General features: G+C 38.7%; 1 protein-coding gene across 5 annotated transcripts in view; it reads left to right on the top strand.

Annotated features, from left to right (window-relative positions):
- Positions 1 to 16,000, top strand: part of LOC144678887 (alpha-1,6-mannosylglycoprotein 6-beta-N-acetylglucosaminyltransferase A-like) — a 121,349-nt gene that overhangs the window by 85,652 nt on the left and 19,697 nt on the right. For 3 of the 5 annotated variants that reach the window (XM_078538904.1, XM_078538902.1, XM_078538903.1), the window contains exons 11-13: positions 4,003 to 4,136; positions 6,936 to 7,085; positions 13,012 to 13,158. In XM_078538904.1, the coding sequence (XP_078395030.1) occupies positions 4,003 to 4,136; positions 6,936 to 7,085; positions 13,012 to 13,158 (431 nt within the window). The remainder of the gene's footprint in view (positions 1 to 4,002; positions 4,137 to 6,935; positions 7,086 to 13,011; positions 13,159 to 16,000) is intronic. The other 2 variants (XM_078538905.1, XM_078538906.1) reach the window with 2 other exon arrangements.

The raw sequence follows: 16,000 nt of genomic DNA, 5'->3' as shown, positions 1-16,000 counted from the left end.
TGGTGTCATTCATTTCACCCCTTAACTGTCTATATACTGTCTCCATGGCCAGAGGCCCCTCAGTTTCATTTTTCCCTAGCTGTATTTCAATCAAAGATGTTTTTGTAGGCTTTCAAACTTCAAATTGTTTTTCTTTTCACAAGGAATAGATTAATATAATTAGAAAAAGAACAGATACTACCTGTCTGCCTGTCTCTGTGTCTTTCTTTCCTTTTTCATGGATGTAAGATCCTATCTATTTATCTATCCCTTTGTTTTTACTTACTCTCTCACACACAGTGTAAGCAATAATCAGCATTGACTTTTCTGACTAACAATAAAAATGTGAAATACACAAATGTTGAAATAGTTTCAAAATTCAATTGATGTTTATTGGTATTTTGAACTAACATTAACTTAACAACTATCATTCTTTCAATATGTGAGTCTCTTTAAGACACTTTCTGGAGTTTATAAATCACAAAACAAGAGCAGTGGATGTTTGATCAGTAATCTTTTATTCGTCTCTATCTCACTCCCTCTCTCGCACAGCAGTTTATGTCTTGCAATTAACGTGTTAGAATGCCCCAAATCGTTCCACAGGAGTGTTGTCAAGCAGAATTTGATACTGCCACATATGAATTTATAGGGGCCATTGACAAATAAACTTGGTCAAAGATGTAGATTTTAAGCAGCATCTTAACTGAGGGAGGAGAAGCTAGACAAACACTTGAGAGAGAAGGGAATAGATGGTTATGTTGGTAGATTTAGATGAGGAGAGATGGATGGAGGCTCCGGAGGAGCATAAACACCGACATGGACTGGTTGGGCCAAACAGCCTGTTTCTATGCTATTTATCCTATGTAATACTTTGTAATCCTATGAGAGGTTTAGGGAAGGAATTCAAAAGCTTAGAGCCTAGGCAACTGTGACACTGCAACCCATGGTGGAGCAATAAAAATTTGAAATGCTTGAGGCCAATATTAGATAAGCACAGATATCTTGCAGGGTTGTTGAGCTGCAGGGGATGGCAGTATTATGGAGGGCAAGGTCATGGACGGATTTGAAAAGGTGGAGAATTTAAAATTGAGGTATTGCTTATCCAGGAGCCAGAATAGGTCAGCAAGCACAGGTGTGATGAGTGAACAAGACTTGTTTTTTTCTTCTTGGGAAATAGTGTCATTGGCAAGGCTGGCATTTGTTCCCCCATCCCTAATTTCCCTTCAGAAGATAGTGGTGAGCTGTCTACTTGAACCACTGCTGTGCATGTGGTGTAAGTATACTTACAGTACTGTTATAGGAACTTCCAGGTTTTTGTTTTCTGGTTAGGATGATGAGTGATTTAGAAAGGAACTTGCAGGTTGTGCTGTTCCATACATCTGTTGCCCAACCTTCAAGTTGGTAGAGCTCGCAGGTTTGGAAGGTGCTGTCGAAGGAGCCTTGGCGAGTTGCTGCAATGCATCATGGCGATGGTACACACTGCTGCCACTGTGCGCCAGTGGTAGAGGGAGTGAATGTTTAAGGTAGTGGATGGGGTGCTGATCAAGCAGGCTGCTTTGTCTTGTTTATTGTCAAGCTTCCTGAATGTTGTTGAAGTTGCGTTCATCCAGACAAGAGGAGAGTGTTCCATCACATTCCTGACTTGTGCCTTATAGATGGTGTGCAGTAATTGGCTGGCTTGGATTTGTCCTGCTTTTTGTGGACAGGACATAACTGGTCAAATTTCCACACTGTTGGGTATATGCCAGTACTGTAGCTGTACTGAAACAGCTAGGCTTGGGATACAACAAGTTCTGCAGCACAAGTCTTCAGTACCATTGCCGGAATGTTGTTAGGACCTTTTGCCTTTGCTGTCTCCAGTACCTTCAGCCATTTATTGATTTCATGTTGTGTGAGTCGAACTGGCTGAAGACTGGCATCTACGATGATAGAGGATCTCAGGAGGGGGCCTCCTTATGTCCTCCTCATAGCCTCCTTATGTCCTCTTCACAACTTACTTTTCCACCTATCTTTGTGTCATCAGCAAATTTAGTAACCATACCTTCGGTCTCTTCATCCAAGTCATGTATATAAATTGTAAAAAGTTGAGGCCCCAGTTCTGATCCCTGAGGAACACCACTCGTTACATCTTGCCAACCAGAAAAAGATCCATTTATGCCTACTTTCTGTTTCCTGTTAGCTAGCCAATCTTCTAGCCATGCCAATATGTCACCCCTACACCATGAGCTTTTATTTTCTGCAATAACCTTTGATGTGGTACCTTATCAAATACCTTCTGGAAATCTAAGTACAGTACCTCCACCGATTCCCCTTTATCCACAGCACATGCTATTTCCTCAAAGAACTCCAATAAATTGGTTAAATATGATTTCCCCTTCACAAAACCATGATGACTCTGCCTGATTACCTTTAACTTTTCTAAGTGCCCTGCTGTAACGTCTTTAATAATAGCTTCTAACATTTCCCTGTGACAGATGTTAAGCTAACCGGCCTGTAGTTTCATGCTTTCTGTCTATCTCCCTTTTTGAATAAAGGGAATATTTGCTATTTTCCAATCTAATGGCACCTTCCCCAAATCTAGGGAATTTTGGAAGATTAAAACCAATGCATCAACTATCTCACTCACCACTTCTTTTAAGACCCTGGGGTGAAATCCACCAGGACCCGGGGACTTGTCAACCCACAGTTCCAACAGAAGGACTTTGCAGGGTCACAGGGCAGGGTGTGCCTTTGTCATTTCCAGTGCCTAGGTCGATGTTGGGTGATCCGTGTGGTCATTTTATTCCTTGACTTTTGTGTAGCAGCTCGATGGAACTGAATGGCTTGCTAAGCCATTTCAGAGGGCAGTTAAAAGTCAACCATTGCTATGGGTCTGGAGTTACACGTAAGCCAGACAAGGCAAAGAAGGCAGATTTCCTTCCCCGAAGGACACTGGGACATTAGACTATTTGGTGCAAATTAGGACATGGGCAGTAAAATTTTGAACAACCTCAAGTTTACAGACCATAGGATGTGCTTGGCCAGCAGCCAGTATTGTATTGGAATAGTCAAGTCCAGAGGTAATAAAGGCACAGATGAGGGTTTCAGCAGCAGATGAATTGAGGCAAGGGAGGAGTTAGGTGGAAATAGGCGCAGATATGTGGTCAAAGTTCATCTTGGGGTCAAGTATGATACCATGGCTGCTCACATACATCATCCCTGTTTTAAAGTAAACATACTTGATTACATTTACCTGAGGAAAGATTTTGAAATTGTTCTTTAGTTTTTCTTGATGTATCCTGGGACATTAGGTGCACAGCACATGCTGAGACAATACCATTTAAATTCAGCTCATAAAGTTGTAACTCTAAACAAAAATATCAAATCCAGGCTTTTGGGAAAGGCCTTGGGAAAGGCCTTACAAGTAAAACTTTAATGAACATATTAAAAGCTAATATTTTACATATTGTATAAATGTAATTTTTGATGTAAAAGTTTTATGTTTAAGTCCTTTTTTTATTATCAAATTTCCAGTTACTGAGAAAAATGCTTGTGGGGGAAAACATTCAGAAAACAATTTTATTGACACTTGTAAAGCCCATTATAAATGCGGACTTTGTCATTGATAATGGGGAGAGGAAAAGTGACAACAGGAAGTTAAGGAAGTACATGTAAATAGCATTTTTATCTTTTTATTGTGAATATTTTATATGAATATAATGGTTTACACTAATAAACAGCAGCCCAATTCATTAAGCTTTTGTCACAGGCTGAACGGAAATGAAGATAGCAAGTAAACATCAGTTTAGCATGGGTTGTTTTCTTCAAAGCTAAATGTCAATTTATTGCAACAAATATGATTAACAATATTATTATCACATTTTCACAACTCAAGCAGACAGATGGCATCAGCTCATATCCATAAAGGCCTTTCAATCCTTTGAAAAATATTTGTTTAATAAGTGAAGTAAGTAGATGTGTTAGCAACCAGTTAGCGCCCTCAAGACCGTTTAATTTATATTGTATTTTCCAATGTATTTGCAGCCCATACACCTGATAACAGTTTTTTGGGCTTTGTGGTGGAGCAGCATTTGAATCGTAGTAACACCACTCTCCTTAATAAAATCCAAAGAACTAATAAAGCTCTGGTTTATGGAAAACTGGCAGACTATTGGAAGGTATGTGCTGTCGTCTTTTATCCTTTAAGATGTTGATATTTTTATGACATTTTTTATCCTGAAGAATATATTACTGGCTAGCCCAGGTGCTAAAAGCTTAGTGTTGGATTTAAGAAAGGAAATAGAATTAGGGAACAAAAGAAAATAGGGTTGGAAGGATCTGCAGGTATTTAACAGATTAATTATTTTCTATTTAGTAACTGCAAACAAACTTGTACAATTGTTCCCATATGGGAGTCTTTGTGGTGCAGTGGGTTAGACACTGAGGCAGAATTATCCCCACAGGCTTCAGAACCCTGATGTCCATTAAAAAGGATCGGAAACCTGCACTGAGAAACAGTCCCCTGGCTGTGATTTTCCCTGAATTAGCCAATTAGTAGCCAGAGGGCAGGCTCTCGAAGCTGGAGGGCCAATAGGAGGACCACCAGCACTGAAAAAGCAGCAGGCTGCCTTTTCACATTAGTAAGAGGGAGAATGCCTCCATTTTAAGATGCCCTCCAATTTTTTAAAGCTTTAAACAAAAAATAGACTGAGCACCCAGGCCATCATTGTGGAGCAATAGCCCATCCGTAGATTGGCCTGCAGTGGGGAGAGCTTTAAGGCACTGGCTCCCCTGATTGTCACTAAGAGGCTATCTCCAGTTGGATTGTTCCTCAACACCTCACGGTGCCTGGAGGCCAGCTGGAAAATTCCTGTTGACCTCTGACAATAGGTCTAAATAGGCCTTTAAACAGCCTTAATTGGCCCCACTGCCTTCATCCCGCCTCTGGAAAAATGACCTGGGGTGGGATGGTGTCAGGAAACCAACACGCTGGCCAGTGGTGCAAAATTTCACACCGTCCTGGAATTCCCTGCAGGATTTAAATTCAAAATTCACTACATACTGATGTGATGAAAGTCTCCTCTCTCTAGTTCTAAAGGTTCTAAATGAAATGGGTTTGGATGCATTCGGTCCAGTTTGGCAGTATTTTCCAAACTCAATCAAAGAGTTTACAGGGGAAAGTTGTGGGAAATAGTATGGTGGATGGTAGGAAGTGCTATTTTGAGATTGGAGGCAGGATAAGCAATTGTTTAATGATTCTGCAGCTATGCTGGGAGTGCATGATGCCAATGCCATTGTAGAACATCCCATGTGATTCAACAGATTATTGATTTTGTTATAACCTTCAATCCCAGAAGAGTTTTGAAGTAGCCACTTGCCCATATTTTAAACTCTGATCAGTGTCCAGAGGAATCTTGGACACCTTCGGCCGAATTTGCACTCCCGAGGTGGGGAGCTCAAGTCAAGAAATTTCCTGGCTTGTCATACCTGCCCTGGAAAAAGTGCCCCAACTGGTGTGATTTTCACTCTGGGGGTGTGAGGCCCTGGGGGGTAGGGGTGGGGTAGAACTGTCAAATAACTTGACAGCTTGATTGTTCTGCTTTACCCACCCTTCAAGAGCATTTACAACCTCTCCAAAGATTTGTAACTCCTACTCTGTAGGCCTTTTCTCCAGTGAAAATCGGTCTATTTGAACTCACCGCTGAGTTCAAACAGCCCGTTGCGTTCAAGTTTCCCACATGTGGGAGTCACATCTAGACCCTGTTCCCGCCCCCCCACCCGCCCTATTCTGCCCGCCATTTTCAAAGGTCCCCAAAGTCGCCATGATGCCACAAAAACCCGGCCTCATGTTTCAGCATCTGAACGTTAAAGGACAATGCATGGAAAATTTGTTTTGGTTGCCCTTGGTCTTATGTTTTGAATTAGTTCTGTATTGTCTGGTAGTTTGTTTAAACCTAGCACTTCCTGAAATTTTAATGGCTTCTTCACCCTAGGAGACGCTTATTGAATTTTCCATTCCACTGCCTGATGTTAAAATGGGACCTTTTGATATTTTACCCATTTGAATTTCTAGTAGTCCACCGACTTTAAAGGGATGCATCTGTTGGAGCTAGAATTTTCCCAGTCCCACAGTTATGATTGTCAACTATAAAACAGGACCCTTTCATGCAAGACATTTTCTTGTCTTTAAATGCATTTGTTACATATAATTTTATCTGACGCCCTCTCCCTTCCTCTCTCCCTCTCTACCATTTTTCAGCCCATGTTAAATGGCCTAAGTCCCTCTGGACACTATCAATCTCATTACTGTTTATTATCTGTTAACATGTCATCAGTAAATTTTATGACATATTCCATATCATTCAAAAATAATGTGAACAGTAGTGAACTCAGAACAGATCTCTGTGGAATGCTTTGATTGTTGCCTTACCAAATACAGCATTTTTTTTCTATCGCTGGTGTCTGTTGTAAAACAGATTCTTCAGCCATTTGGAAAATCTGTGATCTATTCCATTCACCCTGACTATTTTCTGATAGTCATTTGAGAGAATGTTGTGAAATTGTCTTCTGAATGTCTAAGTAAATTACCTTGTATCTACTGGACATTTCTCATTTTGCAACCTAGTTACCTCTTTCAAGAATTTTAATGGATATGTTGAGTATTGTCTGTTACAGGCATGTTTCCAAAACCATGTTCAAACAACTTTACTATCTTTCTGAATATATTGTATCTTACTTGGAAGTTTATGATGCAATCTGTACATAGTTACATTCCTCTAAAAAAAAATTAAACAAGTTAAAAATCATTTTGAGTCGGTTCAAAAGCATTTTCAAATTATGCATGCCTTTTTTTTAAACTTTGGTGTAATTTAATAAAGCTATATTAATGAGGTTTATATGAAATTTTTGTATTAAAAGCTTATATTGGCCAAGGTAGAGACTGTTCTTTTTCTAATTATGCCTCCTGATTTTTACAGGATAAAACATCTTTCCTGGATATTGTCAGAAATTACGCTGAGATCCATGGTACATTTCACAATGAACATAATGTCCTTTTACCCAATTTTGTAATTAATCATGGAATCCTCAGTGGGTATGACCTCCATCTCTTGCTAAGAGGGACTAAGGTTTGTCAGATATTAACAATTTATAATGAAGTAATTGATTATCACATTGATGGACACAAATAGCAGATTTATAAAAGTGCTTTCTTGGAACATTTAAGTAAATGCAAAAGTACAATATTTAAAATTAGAAATAATAATCCATCAAACCATGATAAACACAATGACTGGAAGCATGTAAAATAAAAAAAAGGCTGGGGTAAGATTTAATATGCATACATGAGAGGTGTTGAGTCTTTGAATACTTAAATGAAAAAAATAGGTTAAATAGTGACTAAAAGAAAAATGAATAAAAGTGGGAATTTTAAAACATGAAACCTACAAAAACATTGTGGCAACATGAAACACCCTATGAAAGCAAAGACTAATTCTGAGGGATTGGAATTAACAGCTTGCACATTATTAAATGCTAATAACAGTATGTGCAATGCAATAAGTATTGTGACTAGCAATTGTGTAAAAAATTGTATTATTTCATTACTGAGTTATGCCAAACAATTAGTGAAAATTTTGGAAGATAGCAAAAACTTGAATATGTAAAATGAAGTGGTTTAATAATTTAAAGCATGGTCAATGCATTATTGGAGGAAGCAGTGGATCATGGAAGGGAACAATTCATAAAATTCACTTAACACATCTGATGTTCAAGTCTAATTATTTCAGTGTTTTTCTGTATACGTTTGAAAATAGGGTATGGTATTTGCTTGGCTAATGTTAATTTCGAGGGGAACCTCCCCACCCTTCGGCAAGTCCTGTACTAATATAGCCAAACAGAGCAGGAGATTTCACCTAATGCCTAACCAAATGGCAAGAAACATATATAATATACCCACACAGTATTATTCTCAGCTTTCCTTATCTGAGGCATAGGAAGAAGTTACGATGCTAAGGAATCAATCACTTTCCAAACAAGAAAATGTCAGTTATGTCTAGGACAAAAACGTTACAAAGGTAATATGCACCTCATATAGTCTGAGCTAGTTTTTTGGACTCTTACATGTGCACACAGATACAAGGCAGGTGGTGCTACCTATTAGAAAATCCAAGAGGTGGGTCCTCCAGAGGGAAATAGTAAAAATCATTTTGAAAACACTGAAAATATACTTCAGCTAAAGTTAGTTTCCTGCATCCTAGAAGACCCAACTGAATGATGTATTGTGAACTAGAATTTTGTTAACTGACGAAGGGTCTGTAATGTATCTTAGAATGAGCTTACTATACGATCAAACCATTTCATTATAACCCTCTATAGATTAGTGGTCAGACCACATTCGGAATGCACACTGTAGCTCCAGTTCTCCGAATCAAGCTCCCTGCCTGCATGACTATCTGCCAGAAATGCAGGATGTGTTATTGACTCTATGTTGTGCCATATAGTACTATATCTTGAAAAGGACATCAATTGGTGCATTGGGAAAACTTAAGGAAAGAGAAACTGGGATGTTTCTAGGGGATTATAGCTTCAAGTTCTGAAGAGCGAATCAGAGAGCTATTCTTTTTTTCATCGGAGAAGAGAGGACTGAGAAAAGGCATAATCAAGGATTTTAAAATGTTGGGAGGAATTGATAATTTAGATGTAAGCAGGTTATTTCATTTGGACTGAGTGCAGGATGAGAGGACATAAATTAACTAAATCTCAAAGGTGAAGGAATTGTTGTTTCCTTTCTGAGTTACAGGTGACTGGTGACTGACCCAGTTGAACCAAATAACATTTTATCAAGTAACACTTTATAAAAAAAAAGACACAAATTAATATTTAATTGGAAATACAATTGAAGGTTATAAGGAAAGTTTAGACAGATGATCAAATGTATAAATGTATAAAGTTCTTGAACTACTGGGGTCCTGAAAATGCCATGCCAAGGAAAACAACTGATAAGGATATATAATGTTATATGTTGGACAGATATTTTGAAGCATGTTCAGTTTACTTTTTGGGGACCGACAGGGAAACATTTTGCAGAATATTTCTCCAAAAGATATGTGTGATAAACAAATTATACATTGTGGGTGGAAGAAAAGGGGTAATTGACCTGAATAATCTTTTCTCAATCCAGACTTTTCTGAAGCCAGTAAAGTATCAGTTTGACTCAGCTAGTAGTATTCATGTGACATCTTTTGGTTATCTCCACATATCACTGGCCCTCTATCCAGCTCTACTTGTCCAACCCCCCCTTAAACCAGCTTATATTTCACCTCTCTTCTATTTTTACTTAGTTCTGTTGAAGGGTCATTCAAACTCGAAACGTTAACTGTGCTCCTCTCCGCAGATGCTGCCAGACCTGCTGAGTTTTTCCAGGTATTTTTATTTTTGTTTTGGATTTCCAGCATCCGCAGTTTTTTGCTTTTAGCAGTGTTCATCTGTGATTCAGCTGGTTTTGGAATCAAGCACATAACCTAGGTTGACTCCAATGCAATATTGATGGAGTGCTGCATTGCCAGAGGTCTCTTCCTTAGACTAAGACTCCATCTGTCTGTTTCACTGGCTCAAGTGGACGGTAGAGGTCCTAAGACACTATTCAGAGAAGATAAGAGCTTTCTCTCAGTGCCCTGGTTGGCATTCATTCCACTAGCAACATCATTATAAGCAGATTAATTGGTGGGGTGTTGCCTGTACAGAATAGCAGCAAAGTGTCTACATAACAACAGTCACTATTCTTAAAAGTAATTCACCATAAGTCAAGTCTTTTGAAACATTGTAAGAGATTTGATAAGGTTTTGTATAAAGTTAGTTTTTCTTTTACACATGATTCAATCCTAATGGCTTGAAAGAAGAAAGCTCCCGGAAGCCAATTTTGATATTTTTTCAAATAAAAACATTACTTTACAATCGATATTTGGTAGTACTTACCTTAACATTGAAAATAACTTTCTGAAGTTCAGGGGGAAATGGTGCATAACATAGTGGTAATGTCACTGGACTAGTAATCCAGAGGTCCAGGCTAATGTTCTGGGGACAAGGGTTCAAGTCCCACCACAGCAGCTAGTGGAATTTAAATTCAATTAATAATCTGGAATTGAAAAGCTAGCCTCAGTAACGGTGACTATGAAACCATTGTCAATTGTCATAAAAACCCATCTAATTCACTAATGTCCTTTAGGGAATGAAATCTGCCATCCTTACGTGGTCTGGCCTACATGTGACTCCAGACCCACAGCAATGTGGTTGTCTCTTAACTGTCCTCTGAAATGGTGTGGCAAGCCACTCAGTTCAAGGGCAATTAGGAATGAGCAACAAATGCTGGCTTTGCTAGCAATGTCTACATCCAATGAAAGAAGTAAGAAAAAATGTGAACTAAGTGACTCAATAGCTTAGCGCATTCATTTTTGGGGACATGGATTTAAATCCAGCCCAATTTATTTAGATTAATTTATTTTTATTTAGGGTGAGACTCTTTTTAAGATATTTTCTTTCTGAAAATCTGATATACCAATACTTTGTATCCAGATCATGAGTGCAGCATAGAGGTATCCTTGAATGAGACTCTCTGTAGAAAGATGTCATGGGAATATTAAGCTCTGTCCTTCACTGAGGGTTATGTGGTATGACAGATACCTTGAAAGTTTAAGAATTGAAATGACTTGTTTCTACTGAGGAAATTTCTGCTTTGATTCTTAGCTACAAATATAATTTTGTTTTCTGAATATAGAGTCATAGAGGTCTACAGCACAGAAAAAGGCTCTTTAGCCCATCGAGTCTGCGCCAGTCAAACAAGTACCTAACTATTCTAATCCCATTTTCCAGCACTAGGCCCATAGCCTTTTATGCCATGGCATCGCAAGTGCACATCCAAATACTACTTAAATGTTACCTTTCAGGCAGTGAGTTCCAGATTCCCACCGCCCTCTGGGTGAAAAAATTCTTTCTCACATCCCCTCTAAACCTCCTGCCCCTTACCTTATCTATGCCCCCTGGTTATTGATCCCTCCACCAAGGGGAAAAATTCCTTCCTGTCTACCCTATCTATGCCCGTCATAATTTTATATACTTCAATCATGTCCCTCCTCAATCTCCTCTGCTCCAGGGAAAATAACCCCAGTCTATCCAATCTCTCCTCATAACTAAAACTCTCCAGCCCAGGCAACATCCTGGTGAATCTCCTCTGCACTCTCTAGTGCAATCACATCGTTCCAATAATGCAGATTCCAGAACTGCACGCAATACTCTAGCTGTGGCCTAACCAGTGTTTTATACAGTTCCAGCATAACCTCCCTGCTCTTATATTCTATACCTCAGCTAATAAAGGCAAGTATCCCATATGCCTTCTTAACCACCATATCTACCTGTCCTGCTACCTTAAAGGACCAGTGGACATGTACACCAAGGTCCCTCTGATTCTCGGTACTTCTCAGGATCCTACCATTCATCGTGTATTCCCGTGCCTTGTTTGTCCTGCCCAAGTACATCACCTCACACTTATCCGGATTAAATTCTGTTTGCCACTGATCAGCCCATCTGACCGGCCCATCTATATCCTCCTGTAATCTAAGGCTATCCTCCTCACTATTTACAACCCCACCAATTTTCGTGTCATCTGTGAACTTACTGATCAACCCTCCTACATTCAGGTCTAAATCGTTTATATATACCACAAACAGCAAGGGACCCAACACCGATCCCTGTGGAACCCCACTGGACACAAGCATCCAGTCACAAAAACACTCCTCGACTATCACCCTCTGCTTCCTGCCACTCAGCCAATTCTGGATCCAATTTGCCAAATTGCCTTGGATCCCATGGGCTCTTACCTTCGTTACTAGTCTCCCATGCGGGACCTTATCAAAAGCCTTGCTGAAGTCCAAGGAGACTACGTCAAATGCATTGCCCTCATCTACACACCTGGTCACCTCTTCGAAAAATTCAATGAAATTGGTCAGATATGACCTCCCCTTAACAAAACCGTGCTGACTGTCCTTGATTAATCCCTGCCCTCCAATATATTTTCAATAATTGAGAATTTTGCCAATAATCTCTATGTGAACGCGATCTTAAAGGTTATCATGCTATTTTTAAAAGAAGTACACCTCCTTTAAAAAAAACTTGTTTGCTTCAAAACACGCTTAAACTATGCGAGTTAGCTCAAGGTGCAGTGATGTAGATTGTATCAATGTCACAAGTATAGAGTTTATTTGTTTACAAACATGGGGGTTAAGTCATGTAATTGTTATTTTTACGCAACAAGTAAGCATTGCCAAACACTTTTTCCTGAACATGGTTCACCTTCATTTTTATCAGGGCCTGGTTTCATCTCCACAGTGATCATTGCTGCCTCGGAGGAGGGGGAAGCTCACGACCCCAACTGCTTGTCCCAGGTTGCAATCCACGGATTGGGGACCCTGATTTACTGGTTGAATTAACTGAGGATTGACTTATGAAATTGTTCATTGGAGGGACAGAATATTTGCCCCTCCAAATTTATGCATGTTTGAAGACTGATATATATTTGATAATATTCTGGAGAATTAAAATGCTAATAATTGTAGAAACTCTGCATTCGTCCAAAGTAACAATTTAAAGCTATAGTTGTTTTCTTGATGTTTTGTCAATTCCCTAATGGTGATGTCAATTCCCTAATGGTGATCAAACTCTCATTGGTTGCTATTGGGATATTATATTGTGGGCTCCATTGATAGCTATTGTACAACAGATACAATTGCTTTTCAATGAGGCTTGGAGAAAGCAGAAATGAGTTCCACCGCAAATTCCCCTTCTCCCCCACTGCACCTATACACACCACCACCAACAACACCACCCCCTAGCCCACATCACCATCCACGTGTTGTGCTCATTCCATGCCCTAAAGAGAGCAAACTTTCTACTGATGAATATCCATCAATGCATCTTAATGGGAAAAACTGTATGAATTGTTAATGTGATGAAAGTGATGAGTGAAGTATTAATTTGTAAAATATTTGTTTCATCCTTTAGGTTTTTGTGGGACTAGGATTCCCTTATGAAGGCCCTGCACCTCTAGAAGCAATAGCAAATGGCTGCATATTTCTGAATCCAAATTTTAACCCTCCAAAGAGCAGGAAAAACACGAATTTCTTTCAAGGGAAACCAACTTTCAGAGAGGTGTTGTATACAAAATATTCATCATTCAGTTTGAATTATAGAATTTTATTTTATAAAGCTTAAATTATAATTATAAAATGTTAATTGTACTGCTATATGAAAATATGTTTCAATGATTGCTTTCCTACAGAGATGATGGGACACTGACTGATATAATTTCCAAAGGTGTTGCACAGGGGGTGGTCAATACAATTTGATTTTTTTAGGACAAACTGGGTTGTGAATGGGATTAATGGAACTAATGTGCAAGATTGGGGAGGGAAGAGGAGTAGGTGATAGGGAGAAGACAGTCAGAGAGGAAGGGAATGTTGAGGAAGGGGAGTTCTGGTCAGAGGAAAATTGAGAGGTTGAACATTGGAGGAAGTGAAATACAACCAAATAGGGAGGAGTGGTTGTGGATGAGAAATGAAAGAGGTGTGGAAGGTTGCTGGGGCCATAATCTTGTTTAGTTGGCCTGAGAGGAGTTTTTCAATTTTGCTTAGCAAAGTTGAGATTTTGAGCTGAAATATTGTGCATTCAAGATGAGGTTTTGGTGGAAATCTTGCTCAATGTATGGTCAATTAGTCATGTAAAGTTCTGTCTTTAGCACCACCTATAAGTGCAATGCCATTAGGAAATTAGGCCTTTGAAGATTTTTAAAAATTTATTGTATATGTATTACTGAGTGCGTCTTTATCAGTTCTTCTTTTATAAATGAAATTAGTGTTATTGATCCTCATTTAGAAAAGTGTCTTAGCAAAGCTACTCAGCCTACTAGCACGAGGATTCTCAAAATGTCAGTTAGGAAAAAGTGTTTTGGCTTCAACTATATGTGTTAATTTGACTGTACAGTTTTGGGCTCAGTAAGTCCTCAACCATCTGCTGATTCAAAGGGTTAAACAAAAATATTTTAATAATTGCTCTGATGAATCACTTGAATCATTTCTTGTTATCCCTCCTTCAAATTTTAGCTGCTCCACCATTTTCTTCACATTGTAAAGGTAATTTATCCTAGAAACACGTTGAGGATTAAATGGAAGAGTAAAACCAATATAAATGAAAATATGTCATTGAAGGTTTTAAAGGCGAAGGATGGGGTGTTTAAATGTACAGGAATAAAGAGCATATGAAAAAGATATAAAACAAAAAGAGGCAGGCCAAGAAATTGATGAACTTTTAAAGAGCAACTATATAAATATATAACAAGGTATTTAAGTACATAAGGGGAAACAGATGAGTAGTCATTGGACGCTTTAACAGTGGGAAAGTGATATCCGAAGACAGGAACTGGCGGAATTATTAAATCATTATTTTGTAACTGTTCTTACCACTGAAAAGGGTGGGGGGGGGGCGGGTTTGATGCTTTACTTAAGCGAGAATATAAAGGAGATCACTTGGAAGAATACAGCTCTGTTCGGGAGATCCAACAATGGTTCAGAAGGGACAGGCCAAGTTCAGCCAATTGACTGCAGTTCATTGAGGTTACAGAACTGATGGGTATGGGTGAGGCAATGGGTGTTTCCTGCTTAGAATTCAGGAAGACACTTGACACGTTATTGAAATTTATCAACTTATTTTCTACCCATTACCTACACGCCTTGCATGTACCATCAGTTTGATTGAGCAAATCCCTCCCTGACACATTAACAGTGATCACTTGAAGGGTAGGTATTTGATTGTTTCCCCATAGGGTTTTGCTTGACTGACTGACCCACCTAAAATAAACATTCATAATATATGGATTACTCTCATTTCACTCTCATTTCTGCATTGTACCTGGACAAATAGCTTTGCGCTATTAGTAAATTAATACTACCACAGACAGATGGTTCCATATCATTCACAAGGATTGTAAAAAGCAGGAGTCCCGGAAGCCCGTGAAATTCCACTGGTAATTTTTTTTTCCCTGGAAGAGAATTTCCCATTTATCGCCACATCTTCTGTTGCCAGTTTATCTGAATAATTTGTAACTACTCCATGAGCATTAAGCTGTTATACTAATAACTGAATATTCTCCTAAATTTTTATATTCAAAGAAAATAATATTAGTTGGTCAAAACCTGAGACAAGCTTGATCACTTATGTTTCCTCTGCACCAACATAAAGTATATTGAAACATAAATTATCATTAGCTAATGTGATTCAGATGTAATATAACTGTGAGGTAACAGAATTTGATTTATTTTATATTTCAGGCTTGTATCTCAGTTCTTTTATCTGGGTATTTGTAAAACAATTTAAACTTGATAGCCAAACATAAGCTCTGCAGATGGAACAGAAAATAGGAACATGGTACCATGGTAACAGAAATAGTCCATTTATCCCCTCAAGCCTGTTCCAACACGGTTGATCTGTATCTTAACTCCATTCACCTACCTTGGTTTCATTTCCTTTAATATCAACATCTAACAAAACTCTATCAATATCAGTTTGAAATGTTCAGTTATCCTAGGCTCAACAGCTTTTTGGGGGAGAGTGTTCCTGGTGTCTATTATGTGAAGAAGTGTTTTCTGATATTACTGAGTCTCCTCAATCTATGCCCCACGTTTTGGATTCCTTTGCTAGAAGAAATAGGTTTTTTTTCTACCCACCCTGTGAATTCCTTTAATCATCTTGAACACTTCAATTAAATTACACAACAATATTCTATAGTCATCGGAATTTATGTTTGACTTGCAACCTGTGTTCATAATTTAACACTTTTAGCCCCAGTAGAATTCTGGTGAATCTCCAAGGCAATATATCCTTTGAGATGTGGTGTTCAGAATCTGACACACAATTTTAGAAGTGGTCTATACAACTTTAGCATAATTCCCACCCTTTTGTATTCCAGCCTCCTTGAGATAAAGGCTAGTATTAATCT

Source organism: Cetorhinus maximus, chromosome 3 (assembly GCF_964194155.1).
Source record: "Cetorhinus maximus chromosome 3, sCetMax3.hap1.1, whole genome shotgun sequence".
In the NCBI taxonomy this organism is placed as follows: domain Eukaryota; kingdom Metazoa; phylum Chordata; class Chondrichthyes; order Lamniformes; family Cetorhinidae; genus Cetorhinus; species Cetorhinus maximus.
The sequence above is the reverse complement of the archived record's forward strand: the minus strand, read 5'-3'. Positions and strand labels throughout refer to the sequence as shown.